At 39.2% G+C, this 19,172-nt stretch overlaps 1 protein-coding gene across 2 annotated transcripts in view; it reads right to left on the reverse strand.

The window, feature by feature from the left end:
• The window catches only part of arhgdig (Rho GDP dissociation inhibitor (GDI) gamma), a 31,793-nt gene extending 16,024 nt beyond the window's left edge, over positions 1-15,769 (reverse strand). Inside the window, exon 1 of one of the 2 annotated variants that reach the window (XM_038696004.1) lies at positions 15,699-15,769. Coding sequence is in view for 1 of the 2 variants with exons in the window: in XM_038695998.1 (XP_038551926.1) it covers positions 9,967-10,039 (73 nt within the window). In the remaining variant the exon portion in view is untranslated. Of the gene's footprint in view, positions 1-9,966; positions 10,588-15,698 lie in introns of those variants that run through there. The other variant, XM_038695998.1, reaches the window with a different exon arrangement.
• Between the last annotated feature and the right edge of the window lie 3,403 nt (positions 15,770-19,172).

Genomic DNA, 19,172 nt, shown 5'->3' on the forward strand with positions numbered 1-19,172 from the left:
CACGTGCTCTCCCTACCTTATAGCTTTCCCACGTGGGCGCGTGGATGGGCAGGGAGATCCCAGAACAAAGCCATACCGCCTAATATAACTTGCAATATCAGTCTTTGATGAAAGTTGTCCTGACTGAATTATGAAAAAACCTTTGCCAACAAATAGAATAGAGTACAATTACGTAAAAAATTTTTTCAGTCTTTTTTCCTCAACATAATACACATCTTAATTAAAAAAAAATTAAGTCCTAATTCGTGCATGATTCTAGTGAATAAAGTCAAACATTTGTTGAATATTTATTGAACATATGTTATATTGTTATTGAAAAAAAATTATATTGCGATAATTATTATTGTTTTATTATCCAGCTCTAGATTTAGGTAAACCTAAATAGGTTTAGGTAATAATCACAATCCACAATCTTTCCCACAACCTTCTGGCAATAGAAGTAACCGCTGGTTAGGAATCACTGAACTAGAGATGGATGGTTTTGTAAGCTGAGAGAAATTTCTGTAACATGTTGTCATTGTACCTATAGCTCTACCGCTGTTTGACAAAACGTGCTTTATATTGATAGAGTTAGTGTTATTTAATTTCAGTTAGTTTGTTATACTGTATATTGTTCATCTAAGTTTAACACTGTTTTTTCACAGAAAGAAGATGATAAGTGCCTATACCTTGCTGCAACACTAAAAACTAAAATGGGAAAATGCACAAAAGGAAAAGGTAAATTACATTTGCAGTAGAGCTCATCTGCAGTAAATATTTCTTATAGTTAGTTATATTTCTGAGACTGAAAAATCAACCAGGCAAGATTGCTTTACTGTCTGAGATAAGATGCATTTTACTATGTAGGCCAGCTCCAGCCAACCGGGGTTTGATTTCATCAGGGATTTTGATTCAATATTAAATTTTACAGACTTTCGATAATGTGCTCTGCAAGCTGAAATTTCATTTTAGCATCTCCACCTCATCTGCACCTCCAGAGAGTGAATATTAGCCGACTGTAATAGTTACTACAACTGGAAGGATTTGACCAGTTAAAACCACAGTTGACCAAAACACAGCGGTTTATGTAAATTGGTTGACAAAAGACACATTTCTGCAACAACACCAGTAAATTAACAAAACAATAATAATTTTGAACCTTTATCACAATAAAAGCTGAGAATATTATACCTGAAAGAGTACAACACAGGCTCTTATATACCAAGACGCACAAATGGCAGGAATATGAGTCCAATCTGACAAAGGTGATGTGTGATTGGATATTTTTATGTGGCATGAATTGCTTTATAGTTAATCCATCAGACTGGACATCATGTCAGTATTTATTTTTGTCAAAGTGAGTTATGCATTGACATCATGATTAAAAGCTTAACTTTGTAACTTTGACCATAGTAAAAGCAGACATAACGTTTATACATTTTCTCAATACTGATCAAAGTCGAGTCTTTACAGTCATGCTTCTTGCACATCTTTGTGACTTGTGTGTTGCACTGGTGATTGTAGAATAAAATGATAAATTACATATTTTACCATGCTATGGTTGAGAGGAGAGGCATATGTTCCTCTCTCATCTGCTTAAAAAGAGAGCACACACACACACACACACACACACACACAAAGACAGACAGATCATTTCCTACAGTAAAACATTACATGGTTGCCATCACAAAAGCACAATGCATACTAGACTCCAATTATCTGGAGAACAGGATACACAGACACAATCTGTGCTATGGATGTCTATTTACTGTGCTGTAACAGCCTTGTGTAATAGCCACTGGTTCTGTTTTAACTATTCATAATGAGATGGCTCAGTGTACATTAGCTCGGAGCTGTGTGTAGAGGTAATTGGATGACAAAGAGTACACAAAAGCACACACACACATACGCACACACACACAAACCTTAGTCACAAACATACCCATCAAACGCATATAAATGCACACATACAGTGTTACAGATTCTGTAAACATTAGTTGAAATCAAATGTGTTAAACAGAGACATAAAGACAAGTGTCAACACACACAGATGTACACTTGTACCTGTGCACTCGTGCCTTTGTAGCAGCACCCCACCCAGTCAGGGCCAAACACAGCAGCCTTCGCCCATCACCATGGCAACCCCTTCAACTCCCCTTGCAGTGACATCACCTTTGCTGTGGATCTGTTTTATGTGACTAAATATACACAGTGGAGCGTTTATTTTCATTTGCAGCAAGGGGGATCCATGGCATATGAGTTTTAATACACCCTGCACATCTCCATAAATCTATATTTGACAGGATGGTTTCCTTGGATGGTTGTAACCCCCTGGTTGTAGTTTTTCTTACATCAATATTTAGTCAAAGTGCATTTCTAGATGACTAGATGATTCAAGATGGTCTTTGTGAAATAGACTTTTTGATATGTTAAAGTTTTCTTGTTTTTCTAAATAAGGTCTACCATCACTTGAAGCACTAGCTGGGGTCAACACATGGAGGATTTGGGCATCTGCACTCTGCTGTCATCACTTAAGTGATAAGTGATGATGTTTTTTGTTTAAAATCTAAATAAACTAGTAGTAGTAATACTTTTACAACAGACATTTCTATCCTGAATTTACAAGGATTAGGCCTTGAAAGGTTAATTTCATCCACCACATACTCCTCTATCTGGCAGATTAATTATCCTTATTCACTCACAAGTGTTTTCTTTCTTTATGGTTCAATCAGCAGATAGACAGACATTTCTTTCACATTTTTCCTGCTGTCTTTAAAAACTACATATTTTAAATGTCCTTTAGAACAATAAATGTTTTTCCTATAATCTTGATGCTGATATTAAATATTCATAAAACGTAAAATAGCATAAATTAGCCAAACCTTTTTAATCTGCATATTTTATATTTTACAGACAATAGTTTTAAGATATAATGTGTTGGTCCTTCTTCTGGATACAGTTCATTTACGGAAGAAGCTAAAAGGAAGTATGGCACCACCACTGAAAAGGAAAAAAAACACATAGATCTACTGTAGATTTCTTCCTTCTACACACACAAACACACACATCAAACTCTATAGTATGTCAGATTCGGATGGTACACGACTTCATAAATGATTCACCCTGCTGTATTTACATATCATGCTCTGCAGCTCGCTCCCCACACCACATGAGCGTGTATGTGTTTCTTAGTTGCTATTAAAACCAGTTTCCTCTCTGACTTCTGAGAGCTCTTCTTTGATCTCCAGACTGCTGACCTGTCACAGTAAATGTCTCCATTAAAATTTATTTGAAAAGGCAGGGTTTTGGTTCCCAGAGATACAGTCTCTTGTACAACTGAGTGTTTTAATATGGATTTCTTTTAAATCTCTAGTATGTGGTAGCTTAGAAGTAGTGAGTTTTTATAGAAGTCTATGGTTTTAACCTGGTAAATATAGTCTGTACCAATAAATCTGATCTAAAGACTAATTATGCCAGATACAAACTTTTCCAACATGAAAGTTGTCCTTATGTGAAAATCTGAAATAATAATCATCATCATCATCATCATCATCATAATCATCATAATAAAAGATTATCTGTCTCATGTACTACTGTCAGGATAAAGTTTTATAAATACAGTTGCAGCAAATAGGACAAAAAGTTATTTTTAAAAGAATTCCCTATTCCTTCTTTAAGATGTCACACTCATTTAAAACAGACTGATTTCTTAGACAGTTTTCTAAAATCTATGACATTTCTTCTTTACTTTGAACTATTCAGTTTTATCACTTACAAAAGGTAGGAAACTAAATCTTTTCATTGCCCTGATTCCAGAAAAGCAGCTGAATTAAGCAACTAAAGCCATCAATATGTAAATCTGGTGGTCAAAACAAGCTAGTGAAAAGCCAGCAGTGTGTGTGTGTGTGTATGTTCTTGTACATGCATGGATGTGTGTGTGTGTGTGTGTGTGTGTTCCTCCAACTGTTTCAGCCCCCATCTGTGATGTGATATTAACTGGTGGATTTTCTTTGATGCCCATAAAACTGCCTCATTACCCTCAGTAGCTTCAGAAACTATCTTCAGCATCATTACACGTGCCTGCTGTAAAATATGCAGTACAAGTGTAAATCAACACTCTCTGTTGTTGCAGAAAAGCTTAAAGTCATGGATGGTGATTATAAACTTTTTTTTTTTACAGAGAAAGAAAAGTGAAACGGAGCAGGTGTCTAAACATAGATGCTACTGGAGAACCTAACATACAAACCAAAAAACCCTTCATTACTGTGCCCTTGAGTGAGTATTTATTATTTATGTGCATTTGTAGGCCCCTCTGGGTGCTGCGTACCAACACCTAATCATCAAATATCTTGGGATTCTGGGGATTATTTATCTTCATTTTTTTTACTTCAGTAAATGCAAAATGATTTAGCTATATGTGTCCACAGATCTGTTCTGAACCACATCACACGTTTCACCTGTCGCCAAGTTCAACAGCATTTGCTTACATTTTTGTTTACAGCTTTTACACTAAGACAAAAGGATTCATTCCAGTATGTACAACCACAAGACACAGATTCAGTATTCATCTGTTGATATTTACTGCTAAACCAACGTATTTAGTGAAAATCAACACAGCAATCTGTTTGGCACGGGAGAGGTGGCTTCAGGGGAAGAAGGATTCAAGAAGGACTGCTCACATGAGACCTCAAACACACACTAGTTGGCCAGAAAGTAATGTCAATTAAAAACAATGTTTCTGGAAAAAGACTTATATTGTATTTGGGTGATGATAAATATCTTTAAATCTGGGCTCACATTTTTTAGCGATTTCCCAGTTTACAGTCTTTGTTAAGCTAAGCTAACAGCTGCTAGCTGTATCTTCATATTTAACAGACAGGTATTAGAGTGGTATCGATCTTTTCATTTAACTCTTTTATAATAAGCGTAATTTTCAAAGTGTCAAACTATTCCTTTAAGAACAAGAGGATTGTGAGAGATATTGTGTTCATCTGCACGATGGAGGCTCCAAGATGATAATGGAATAAAAATTTTAAAAAAACTTGTTTTGACATTAACTGAAAATCCTATATCATAAACAGGGCATTATCTCACAAGCTGAAAAGTAAATTTCATCCAAAGTAATGGAAGTTAAACTGGTTTCCTTTTGCCTCAACAGCCTTCCTCTGTTTTAATAATTGCATCCTGTCTGCCTCCTTCTTCCTTAACCCAGATAACTGTTCACTGTGTCAGGAAAACAGTTCTTTCTCACTATGTGTGTGTGTGTAGATTTTTTATACTCCTTTAAGGCCTGCTGTCACTGCTCTGTTCTAATACTATAACAAGACCACCGGGGCACTGAACCACACACATACACAAAAGGACACACGCACAGCGGAAGATAAAAAGGGAATCTTTCAGGCCTCAGCAAAGCCAATAACAGCTTTTACAATGAAGGAAAAGGCAGTAAAGGAAGAACGATCATCATAACAGCATTACAGCAGGCCATGCGAGCAGGGTTTGCTTCCATCTCCAAGGCTGCTGGCAGCGCGTGGCCTTTTCCGCTACAACACAACACACAAGAATCGATGTGTCACCTGCAAGATTTCCATGTAAGGCTACAGACACCCTGTCAACACTAGAAACACTCGTAACACTTCATCATGCTAACCAGCAAATCGTTAAAATCTCATTTCCCATGTTTCCTTCCTTGTTGATGAAAGTGTAAGATGACAAACAAAATGACACCGGCTGCTGAGACTGGTGATATCAGTACGCTGAGGACGTCTCATGGCTGACACTGCTGCTTGGCTTTTAATGTTACAGTTGTCAATAGTGATAAGGGTATGATGCAACTTTTAGAAACTGCATTATCTATATGCTGTCCCAGTGTTTAACATCATGAATGTCTTCATCTTCAAAACTAAAATGTAGGCTATTCGGTGCATCTCTCCAGGATAACAAGGCCAACATAGCTGCATTGCAATCCTGTTGTACTTGTCTAAACTAGATCCAAATGATACTGATTCTTCGTATTGGAATAGCTTAGAATCTTGTACAGAATCTCAAAAATGAGCAATTATAGTTCAAGCAGGAAAATGTCAGTAAGAAACCTCCATCATATAAGCACTTTTCAGACCACATAACTGCCTGACATCTGGCGTAATCAAAGACCAACACTGGTGTGATACTTTGAGCCGGATCAATATGAATATCTGAGAGTTGGAAAAAACTCTAATGAGATGATATTTTTTTAATGCAACCTGCTGAAACATTTTTGATAACCAATCTCTTAAATGTGATTATTAAGAAATTGAGAGATTTCCACTCAGCAGCACATTTACAGTTGAAAAATTAACTTGTCAGTGGTCTCTGGTGTCACCGTTTATAAATTAGCTTAAACATGTCAAAGGAATTTATCAACTGCAATTTCTTACTTCTCAGCCAACACTGATGCTGATATCTTTGACAAGCCGATATATCTGTCAGGCTCAGTACATCCACAAGGCTCTTTGTAGCAGTGTAGAGACTGAGGTTCGATTCCCATGTGAAAGAAAGTCAAACTTGACATGTTACATAATGTTTTGTAGACAACTTCCGTCATGTGACTTACATTACTTACGTTCTTGAATTACATTATGTACTTATTTTAATCCACACCACAATCTTTTCTTAAACCTAACCAAACTAACACTGTTTCACAACATTTACCAAACAACCAAAGCCCACTCAAACGTGTTTGCTGAATAGGCTACTACTCGGACTACAAACAGAAATCAAAAGGCTTCCAATACCAAAATCTCATCCCTTTCCAACATATTTCTGCATACATATGTAGATATCTTTCTAGAGATTAATGTTAGCCAAAAATTTTTGTTTGTGTGAATGTGTCATAGTGTAGTGCAGTCTTTTTCTTTGACATTGGTAACACTAATAACTAACTAAAAACCCAGCCTTGAAATATAAATGAACTCACTCCACTTGTCTGAATATGGTTGGCAGTTTTTTAAAATTATTTAAAATTATTGTTAATTCATTGTAATATTTATGTTTTTTAGCTGCTTTTAACAAACACCATTTCCCATAAGCCCTAGATCGTTGCGGGCTAAACAACACAGAAGAGGCGAATCCTGGGTGAGTTGAGGAGTTGCGGTTTTCTCAGACACATCTGTAGTAACAGCCAGTCAAAGAAGACGGCGCGCCATACAAGTTTTAGATGCATGTATTAAAGCTACAGGAGAGGGTTGGTGAATTTTACGGATGTGGACAAAATCAAGTTACAATGACTCAAGTACCAGCGCTGCCCCACTTGTAAATTGTCATTGGGGTGTGTGTTGTTGTTTTTTTTGTGCCCACAAAGTAATTGTAAAATACTTTGATTTCTACTAGCACAATAGATACTAATTTGTCTTAGAATATGGAAAATAAACCCTAGGAATAAACTTAATCTTTTCAGAAAGAGAGATAAGAGAAATGCTGAATGAGAGATTGCACCGAGTTTCAGAAGCCAGTAGGACAGAGGCTTGTCCAAATGGGACATCTAGACTTCGGCTCTCTATAGACAGAAAGCAAAATGAACGTTTATGCTGTACATCCACTCCTTTAATCAGCCTCCTCTCATGTGAATGTTTCTCACACACACACATAGTAATATGTCCTCAGCTGCTCCATCAGCCTTGTTGAGACAGCAGGTTGTCTAATTGACTGACTTGATTAGTCTCGTATGTGTCTGCTCACCCGCACAACCTCATTTATCACTTCTGGGACGGAGAAAAAGGAGGAGGGGTGATGTGAGGAGCAGATACAGTACAAACAAACCTGACAAGCTGACAGTGTGTGTGTGTGTGTGTGTGTGTGTGTGTGTGTCTGTAGATATGAACAATAGAAGTAAAGACAGAAGAGAGGGAATAAGATGAGCTCAGTGTAGGGAGTGAAGAAAGGAGAGGATTAGAGAGTGAAGTATGGAGGTTGGGTTATTTGATCTAACAGTGGGAGCCAGAAAGAGAAAAAGAAGGGACGGGGAGAAGACAAAAGGAGAGAAGACAGAAAGAAGGACGAGTCCTATTCATATTCAACCTCAAAAAAACAAAAGACTGAGGGAGAGATTAGAGTGGACGAAGAAGTGATGGGGATCCCTGTGCGAGTTAGAAAATGAAGATAGACAGACAGAAAAAAAGAAAGAGAGAAAAGATTTTCAATTAGCCTGTTTGAGCGCTAGCTGCTCGCTGCCTGTGTCTACTGATTGACAGCTCATGAAGAGCGTTTTGCCACATGGGCCTCACCCACTCACCCACTCTCACTCGCTCTACCACACACACACACACACACACACATACACACACACTTTGTAAAATATCCTGCGCTGCTCTCCCTTCTTTCCTGGAAACAGCTGCTGACAGAAGATGTCGATCTTGCCCACCAACATTTCCCTTTGTTTTCTTTCTTTTGTTTACCCCTTCTCCCACTCCTCCTTTCCTCCTTCCTCTTCTCTTTTTTATCTCCCACCTACTCTTTTCTTCATGCTTCTCTTCCTCGCCCACCATTTCCACTTCTCCTCATCTCACTCTTCCTTCTCCTCTCCTTGTAACTTCACCTCCTCATTTGCTTCTCTCCCTCTCCAGCCTCACTCACTCCCTCTCCGAAACCTCTTTAACCTCTACGTTTCTCGCCCTCTTTCCTCCTCGCCTCGCCATTTTGCTCCCTATTCTTGCCATTTATTTTCCACTCAGTAACCTCCTACGCTCCTATGAGAATCTCCTCCTCATTTTTCAAAATTCAATCTCAGCCAAGTGTTTTTGACAAGATGTGTCATATACAAAAGAACATGCACAGACGCAGATTCCCTGTGGGCAGTTTGTACTCGCTGCCATGAATATTTTTTGCATTGACATACGTATATGGAGTGATCAACTAATGGATGATTCAGGGTTTTAAAAGTGGCTCTCTGAAATGTTTGAGAAATAATGGTTGAAGTAGTGAATCTGCAGCAGAAACGGACTGAAAGCTGTGAAAGGAAGATCTACTTTAGGCAACTTGTTGGAAACTGAATGGAGCAGAGCAATCAATTCAAAATGATGTTTGAAATTCATAGTTGATGTAATTGATTTTTCATGGCTGCCTCAGCTCTTAAATCACTTCTAAGACCTTCACTTGAAGATCTTTTATGTTCTTCGGTTTCTTCTGTCGTCATTGTCACTATGGGTTTTCTCTTTTATTCTCTTCTCTCTTTTTTCAAATGACTTCACTCACTTTCTCTTTTGGGATTCATCTCCCTCCGTCTTTATCTCACAAAACACACGCTTATATACACATACATGTGTGAGGGGAAACCCCAGGAATGTTCCACCATCTGTTACTGCTCAGCACTGCTGCAGTGTAGTGAACACACACACACACACACACACAGAGAGAGAGAGAAAGAGAGCTGCTTTGCAAATGTAGTATTGTTGCAGATACAAAAGCAAAGAATACTGCTAGAAGTAATAGCAGACAGTGGTAATATCATTTGACTGCTACATATGCTGTGTCATCACACACACACACACACACACACAGCAGCTGCCTCCTCTGCCAACATTTCTCATGGACGCACAACCTTTTGCACGAGTGTGTGTGTATATATGTGAGCAGAAACATAATTACAAAAGCTGGCAGCACACATGCACAGACGAACACACACGGGACATAGTGTAGGATGTGATCAATAGCTATTGATCTGCCACCTTTGGCTTGTCTTGGCAGCGCTTCATGTTAGACATAAAAATGTCCACACCCGCCAGGATAAAGACATAGGGCACACACACACACACACACACACACACACACTTGAGCACATACACAGATGAACATCCTTTAAAACAAACACACACACGCTAATGATATTAATTTTATTTCTATATTTGGCTTTAAAACTGATAATTCATGCACAGTATAATAACTTGGATCAGGCAAGTTAAACTGTTTCACTGGAGCATGCACACGCACACGCACACTCCTCCATCGTCTCACCTCTGTAGCACATAGTTAGCCACAGCAGCTCCAGCACCTGACCCCCGAACTCACACACGTCCAATCCCAGCATGGTGCCTCTCTGCGGGGCTGCACTCTGTGCGTCGGCTGGCAGAAGAAGAACCAGAGAACCGGGAGAACCTCCACAGGTAGCAACAAAGCACAAAGTAGCAGAGTAGGGACGGATTAAAGCATCCACAAAAGTCTTGGACTGGAAAGAAAAGGGGTGTCAGACAAGCATCTCCTCCCCAGAGGAAATAATTCTCTCTTTTTTTTTTTTTTTTTACAATGTAGTTGAAGGGGTTGAAGGGGAAGAGGAAAAGCGCTGGAGTGGGAGAGGCAGAGGCAGGGAGGGTATTCTTGGGTGTGGGTGTGATGGGGATGTATGTGAGCGAGAGAGAGAGAGAGAGAGAGAGAGAGAGAGAGAGAATTGATGGATGGAGGGAGGGAGGGTGGGGGAGAAGCAGCAGACACAAGGAGCAGCCGGCTTTTTGCTCTTCTTCTTCTTCTCTTTCGTGAACTACAGCAAGAGAGAAAGAAACCTGAAGCCTAAAATGCTAATTGTCAGCTGTTTTTTCCCCCTCTTGCAGCAGCGAGGATGCTGGAAGCTAACGGTGGCAGGCAGACGCTGGTTCAGCCGGCAGAGCTGTCTGCAGCAGCAGCATGGGTGTGTGTGTGTGTGTGTGTGTGTGTGGTACTCAGACGCTGGCTATCGATTCGTAGACGAGCAGCGAACCCCTCCCCTCCTCCATTCCCCCACCCCGCCCCCTCCTCGTGTCATCAGCCCAGAGACTGCAATGAGCTCATCTTTTACCACCCTCCCTCTTTCTCTCTTCCCCACCCTCGTCCACTCTCCCTCCGCACTCCTCCTCTCTTTTTCCACACCTCATTCCTTCTCACGAACCCCCGTCAACTCTTTAAGGCTTTTATTTTCCTCTTCATTTCTCATCACTTTAATGGATTCTCGTGTGGTGTCCACTCTCTCCCTCCACCTATTCATCACTGTGTCACGCCATCTCTCTCTGGTGTCTCTATTTATCTTACCCCCCCCCCCCCCCCACCACCACCTATTCGACTTCATCTTCTTCTTTATCTCCCTCTGTCTTTTAGTGACCACACCCTGTCAGCTCCCTCTGATCTTTTTTTCCACTCAGTCTTTTTCTCCATCATCATTTTGTCTTGTTATTTATCCTTTTCTCTTTTTCTCTCCTCAGTTTTTGCATTCTTCTCCTCTCTTCTGACTTCCCAGGAGCAATGAGGGAGGCTGTGGTGCCATAGAATACAAAAAGGAGCTGCTTTTCCTTCTTGACAATCAGACACACTCCCGCTCGCACACATCTGCACACACGCACGTTTGTACCACTATGCCCATGAGGACATCTCATTGACATAATGCATTCCCTAGACTTTTACTCTAACCTTGACCATCCCATCACAACTACATGCCTAACCTTAACCCATTTGTAACCTGAACCCTAAAACCAAATCTCTGCAAAAGCACCTGACATGAGTCAGTCACGATCAGTTTGTGTGCATTCAAGTTAAAGTCCCCACCGGGATATAAAAACATGAAACACACACACACCTTGTTAATCTGTCATTCAGAGGTTGTCCAGATGTCATGTAGCATGTTATGTGAAACAACTTCTCTCTTTCTCTGTCTCTCACGCTCTCAGACTCAGGCAAGCATGATGTTATTTTACATCCATAAATATAAATCTACTTTTCTAACTACAAAATCTGCAGACATCAAAATATTGTTTGGTGGTAGTCAATTCAGTAGGCTATTTAGTCAAAAATTCAGTGACAAATTCCACATATCAACTGTGAGCTGACCTGGCCCTGTTCATCACATTACAATTAATGTTTAAACTCAACAAACGGACTAGCAAAGTGTGGGTTTTCCTAGGTGAAATTGGTTTGATAAATGAGCAGCGTTTGTGTGCTTCTAATGAACATTAGTGAGGAAGTGAGAGCCAGAGCAGATTAAACACAAAAACACTGAGGCGGAGGAGAGACAGAGCTGAAGCTGTGTCTTGATCCAAACTCAATTTGGCGATAGTTTGTCTTTGCTTTTGTGTCAGTGGAAAGCAGTGAGTTCATATTGGAACAGAAAGAGGATGGAAGGATTGGTTTGAGTCAGAGCTAGAAAATATATTTGGGTCAATATTGGTCTTCTTATTGAATAATAGATATCAGTCAAGTTTCACCGCTGATCATATAAATATTTTAGATTCTGCTCTATGCGTCAAACACAGCAGTTTAGTTAATGTTTGGTAGATACCCCTCTAGTGACATTTCTGCGCATGCCAATCTAGAATAAATAGCCAGCAGCGGTGCTGATAAAGCGGATTGCAAGCTATATCTTCCCTGACCACATTAACCTCCCTCCTGTCCTGCCTGCTACTGCTCCTCTCGGGAGCTGCTCTTAGCTGCCGTAGTGTCTCTGGGCCAGGCGGGGCGACCTGCCTCTCCACATACAACAAGCACTTCACCTCGTTCTCCAGCAGACTGGACCCGAACTCGCTGTATTAGCACCGCCACTGACTGTTTGTTTCACAAAAACCAACAACACAAACAGAGCACCATGTATGGCTGTTAACTAGAATTAACTCAACACTTGGATAAACAGTGATAGCATCAGTTTCAGTGCCCCTTGTTGCTATTTTCCAAATAGATGAGTCTAGAGAGTCTTCATTTTTTTAGGACCACTGACCAAGCTGACACATTTGATCAATTGTGAGTTGTGTTGCATTGTAATTTTAGATTTCTTGAGAAAACAATCTCATGTAATGTATGTGTAAAATCAGTGACAGGATTTCATTTCTTTCATGAAAAAATTATGAATATAGGCAAATACTATCAGCTTTCCTAATAGCTTGCATCTTTCGACATGATGTTTTCCTTTTTTGGAATAAATTGCAACACGCATGTCATCCTTTTTGACCCTGGTGGCGTCATGTCAGGCATCTAACTGGGTGTAATGTGGGGACAGGAAAATGTTTCATTTGCACACGTCCGGTATGTGAGCTTGAAAAAATAACATCCTATCACATTTTGCACAAACTAGGACATTCCCAGCTGACTACAATAATAATCTGGGTTTACTTCTTCATTATGTTTTTTGGCTAAAACACAACAAACATTGAACATACAGTCAGTAATAAGTGTCTAAAATAGAAACGTAATGAGAATAATCTGCACAGACACAAACTGAATCTATTTGTGGGCCGAAAGGGTAAACGAGACCCGAGGCTGACCTGGTATGACCTGCCCAGGTTCAGTTCTTAATGTGAAGCAAAGCTGGAAGCCAGTATAGTGAGGTCACTGTGCCCTCAAAATACAATAAAATGATGACTAACCGAGACTATTCTAAAGAGATATCAGAGATAATTTTATAAAAATTTGAAGCTTGTTATACAAAAGCCTCATTGTACAAATCCATCATTTTAAAATGGCTAACGACAGTAAAAACTGATTTAATATCAGTGCCTTGCCCTACCAATCACCCCTGCCAGTGTCAGCAGTGGGTCTTTCTCCTGTCCTAAAGCAAGCAGTGCTATAAGCCCATTATGTTCTTATTGCTTTATGGAAATATAAATCAGCAGCAGCAGTGGTCCCTGGTGGACTGAGTGGCATGTATAAAATGTGCGCTTGAACAAGGTAGTCATGGATGGTGTCATAAAGAGTGTCTCAGCGTATGGAGCCCCCTTAGGTTTAGGAAAAACCTGATGAAATGCTCAGCAGACACCGGCTGAGGACCTGCTGTGACACAAAGACTAAACACATGACATTTTGAGAAATCTGCAAATTTGCTGTCTTCACGATAGTAAGATTACAAGATTGATAACGTTCTCAAGTCTGCATGGTAAATATGAAGCTACAGCTAGCAGACGGTTAGCTTAGCTTAACATAAAGACTGGGAAAAGGGGGGAAAAGCTGGCATGGCTCTGTCCAAAAGTAAGAAAATCCACCTACCAGCACCTCTAAAGCTCACTGATTAACATGTTGTATATTGTTTGTGAAACTTGTACAAAGTGTAAAACTTTGTAGTTGTAGTTCTACAGGGTTATGAAGTTATAAAATCTAGCTGTTTAAAGTTCACTTAAAGCTCCTGTTATCTGACCACTAGGGTTTGTGATGCTCCCTCCTGGGTACTGAGAGAAGAAATATTCTTAGTTTTCTCTCTCTTGCTGTTATTTGGGGGGGAAAAGTGTCTACTATCGTCTCGATAAGGTGCACGGACTGATGACCAGGGAAAAACAATTATCATACAGTAACACATCTCAAATTGAATTCACGGACTGATATCACATGGATTTGCAAGTGTAATCTGCATTGATTTGGAAAGTTATTCCATTAAGCCGTGGGTACATGAGCTCTGGTAATTGCTTTCTCTCTCTCACACACACACACACACACACACACACACACAGATACAGCATGTAAGCTATGCACTTGGGGTGCGTGTATAAGTAGTGTCTAAATGGTTTTCCGACAGCATATTGGGTGGGCAGCATTTATCTCTGCTTAGTGTGCAAAGAATAACCCCACTCATTTGGAGCCCATTCAACCACAACTGCCTGATTTAGTCAGACTGAGAATGACTGAATAACCCGACATTTATTCTCTGAGGGAATGAATAATAATTTGATGTGGTAAAGTTAGACGCTGGGCAACAATGATTGAATAAATATAAAGGTGTTTGTCAAGCATTGATTGAAGTACAGAGGTAATCAGGGGTGGTAATCAAGCCTGTCAGGGGATGACGGACCGAGTAAGTTTTGTTGTTATTCCTGGGAAACTCCCTTAATTTGCATGGCCCTCAAATGTGATTATGAATAATAGTCTATATGAAACACAGTCTACATACAATTTCAACCCATCTGTCACCGCAACTCGATCCAAGTGTGTACGCTGCTCTCTGCAGAGGCAGACGGGCCAGCTAACTTTACTGTCAAAATATCAGGGCAGGACGGCAATCCATCTCAAACATCTACATATACCTGCACATTTAAGCAGAGTTGGAGTGAACAGTTTGAACTAACACCTATTTTAAGTAAGCTGCTAGCCTAGTATGTGCTTGTTTGCTATCAGTTGTATTTTGTATCTACTCACAAGTTGGCATGAACAAAAATACAGAGGCATACAGTACATTTTACAAGATCAATCACAGACAGATACAGGTCCTGGATTAGGGCTGCAACCATCAATTATTTTCAGTATTGGTAATTGATTTGTTTTTTGATTAATTAATGAGCTGTTTAGTGTCAGAAAATGCTCATCACAATGTCCCAAAGCTCCAGGTGAGATCTTCAAGTTGCTGGTTTGGTCAAAAAGCAATCCAACTTTAAATAGAACATGGGTTCTATTTAACCTCAGAGAAAAGCAGAAAAACATTTGAGAACCTTGAGCAAATTACTATAAATCGTCAAAACTGTTCATTTTCTGTCAGTCATTGGATTAAACAACTAATTACTTCAGCAAAGATCTGATCTTTATGAAGCAGATGCTCAAGTGGTCTTTTAAAGTTATATAGTATTCCTTAAAGTATATATAGTAATCATAGTTCATCTGCTGCTGGGTACTCCCTTTACAAAAACACCAGTACAGTGAGCACCAAACAAAATTATATCCTCATCTTTTATACCACAAAACTACCAGTCATGATTCTTTTTCACTGCATATTTTATGTTCTTTGGTTATCTATTTGTATTTCAAATTAATTTTACCTTTTCAGAGGAGGGTGAGAAACTCTTTCCTGAAGTAGCGCTGCCAGCAGAGGTCTTGTCTTGCAGTTTATTTGTCACACTGACAGATGACTTTCATACCCTGATAGTCAGCGGCAGGCCCACCCCTCTCCAGCGTCAGATCACTCCTCCACTTTGTCGTCTTTGCTGCAAAAACTGCTGGGAAAGATTTTTATTTTGGGTCATTTCGTTCAAAGTCACAGTGAAGCCCACCTCTGTTTATAAACTCAGGTTTGAGATTATAGCAGTCAGAGGAAGTTAATATTTAGTCTGACCTCACTGATAAAAATATGCTGGACAAAATATTATAAAACACATCTCAGTACAATTCAATGAAATCTGACAGCACTGCAAACTTCAGCCTCTAAAAGATCCATAAAGTTGAATCAACACCTCTTTAAAAAAAACGAACAAGTGACATGTTCATAAAACATTACTTTATTAATACATAAAGAGGTGTTCTTGGGAAGGCCTTACCGTGTTCTCATCATTCACTACCACCAGGTGTCTGAGACCCAGCGCTCTGAACAACTTAAACACACAAGGCAGAGATGTTTCCTGCAGAAGACAAAAACAGAACATTAAAATCTGGATTTTTTGCAAGGCTGTTGAATATGACTACTTTTAGTAAGTTTACCTAATAAACTGTCAACTGAGTGTATACCTAAAGGCATATCTGATGTTTGTATACACACATATACAGTATACACAGATGCCCACATCATGTTAGCATGTTTTAATTTTGACTTGTATTTTCTTTCAACATTAAATATTTTCTTTTCCTTTTTCGGAATAAATCTGTGTCACCCGTGGCCTTGGTGCTGTCATGTCAAGTATCTATTTGTGTACTTGGTCCTAATTGGACACCACCCTCCAGGAAGCCAATAATTGGAAGTCAGGTGACGTAGTATAAAGAGCGACAAAGTCCACAGCAGGAGGAGGTCGTGGCAGATGATTTCACCCAGCAGCAACTACGTGGTTAACGTTGTAAAATAGTAAAACTATGATCTTTTCCTACATCTAATCTAAGTAGTTTTGGTGCTGAAAATAATAAGTCAACTACATCTAAAAATAATAAGTTAAAATAGGCCTAACACAGGACATAAACCTTGGTCTTCCGAGGGAAAGCCCTGTGTTTGACCCATTCAACCACCATGTCCTCCTCCCCTCAGACTTTGTCGCTTTTTATACTACATCACCTGATTTCCTTAAGCTTTTCTGGCAGAACGGTCTGAAGACTGACTTGCGTACACTGTCGATTAGATAGGGCGCAATGTCCAATTTGGGTGGTGTGCAATTTTGGTGGGATTTGGAATGAAATGGCTCTCCATACATATCAGCCTTTCTACTTTTAGAGGTACAAGTCAAATTTGGTTTGTGTTTTTGGTATGGTCTTTTGGCTTTGGTTTTGTAAAGACAAAAGTGTTTATCAATCTCCAGAACACACTAATAAGGACTTTTATGGACACTGTGCTCTCAGCCACAATACAATAAAATTATGACCAATAGGGATTATTCTAAAGAAGAGATCATTTTATATAAAGTGTGATACACAATAGTTTGTATCATTTGGTTCTGAGAATAGCACTAACGTGTTTCTCTCCATAAGTACCAACTCCATTGTACAAATCCATCATTTTAAAATGGCTAACGACAGTAAAAACTGATTTAAAATTGTTTCCTTGCCCTACCAATCACCCCTGCCAGTGTCAGCAGTGGGTCTTTCTCCTGTCCTAAAGCAAGCAGTGCTATAAACCCATTATATTCACATTGCTTTATTGAAATATAAATCAGCAGCAGTAATGGTCCCCAGTGGATTGAGTGGCATCTATAAAATGTGTGCTTGAACAAGGTAGTCATGGATGGTGTCATAAAGAGTGTCTCAGTGTAAGGAGCCCCCTAAGGTTAAACCATTTTTACTCAAACGGGGAAAAACCTGATAAAATGCTCAGCTGGTGCCAGCCAAGGAGCTGCTGTGCTGAGGTATTATCTTCATAACAGGAAGTCAGTAGCTCAACCCTCAACTGAACACAGGTTGTCACAGCAGTATAAACTCTAAACAAAATTCTATCCAATAATCCACACAAGGGCATTTTTCAGAAGTATGAGTACTTTTGGTCCTTGAATGATATTGAATGATATTGAATTCCATTTAGCTGCTTCAGTTTCTGAGTCCTGGTATTGTGAATGCTGGTTCACTGTTACTGTAACACTTGAACAGAACAGAGCCATCGTTAACGTTATTAGTAACACCGACCTGTTACCTCTGCTTGAACAGAGAGCTGTCCAAGGGTTTTCCTATATATAACTATAGTGAATGATAAAATTGTTATTGTTGAGGGGGAAATTTATACCTTAAACTATTCCGCATGTCTTCAGCAAAGTTGTAAACGCATAACAAAGCTACCTCACTTCACCTTGCTGGTTATACCATAACAGTCCATTATCTAGCATTTTAACAGTGGTAGTAGATGGATTAGTATACTTTCTGCTGTCTATAATACCATATGGAGGGTCATTCCTCTGTCCTTTGCATAGATTTTCTAGTTCTGGTATCTACTGCAATTGTATCTACAGCAGTCAGCCAGTAAGCTTAACTTAGTTTAGCACAGACACTGGAAACATGGGAGAAATGGTTGGCATTGCTTTGTCCAATAGTAACAAAATCTGCCTGCCAGCACTTCTAAAGTTTCAGCTTTGTACTAATTAAACAACCAAGATACAACACGTTATTTAATGAGCTTTAGAGGTGCTGGGGATTTTGTTATCTTTAGACAGAACCAGGCTAACCATTTCCCTATTCAAGTCTTTATGTTAAACTAAGCTACATGGTTGTGGTTTTATATTTACAGTACAGACATGAGAGAGTGGTATTGTTTTTTTAATATAACTCTCCAACAGTTATGAATGAAATAATACTATTACAGCAAGATGAAGCTCAGAGACAAGATAGAAGCATGGCCCTACTTTTTTAATTGGACTCTTCAGCTGCAGTTTTTAATTTGTCATGATTGCATCATGAAAATTATATTTGCAAATACATGCTGAGAAACTATTGTTATCCAGTGTGACATTGCTGACATGGAAATAAACTTTCCATGTGAAGATTACCTTCGACATGCACTGCCTCATATACACATATTATATATGTATTTTATGAAAAATGGCCCAGTCGCCATCTTTTTCTTCCCAAACCCTTGACACCAAATTTGACAAAATGTATGCCCTTAAACCAAAATAACAGTGTTTCAAATCACTACACCATTGTTAATATATTCCACACATTTCCCTGAACTTTTAATACAAACCAACTTAGTCAATTTGTGTTTTTCAAACAGGCCATCAAATATTCTTCTTCTTCTTCTGTTAAGTTCTCCAACAAGGTCTGTTTTTTTTTTACCTGCAACCAATGTACATGTTAATCCAAAAAGTTTTTTTCAGTAATTTAGCTGCATT

This window comes from Micropterus salmoides, unplaced genomic scaffold (genome assembly GCF_014851395.1).
Source record: "Micropterus salmoides isolate LMB-PRFRI ecotype aquatic unplaced genomic scaffold, ASM1485139v1 Ms_hic_scaffold_10, whole genome shotgun sequence".
Classification (NCBI taxonomy): Eukaryota; Metazoa; Chordata; class Actinopteri; order Centrarchiformes; family Centrarchidae; genus Micropterus; species Micropterus salmoides.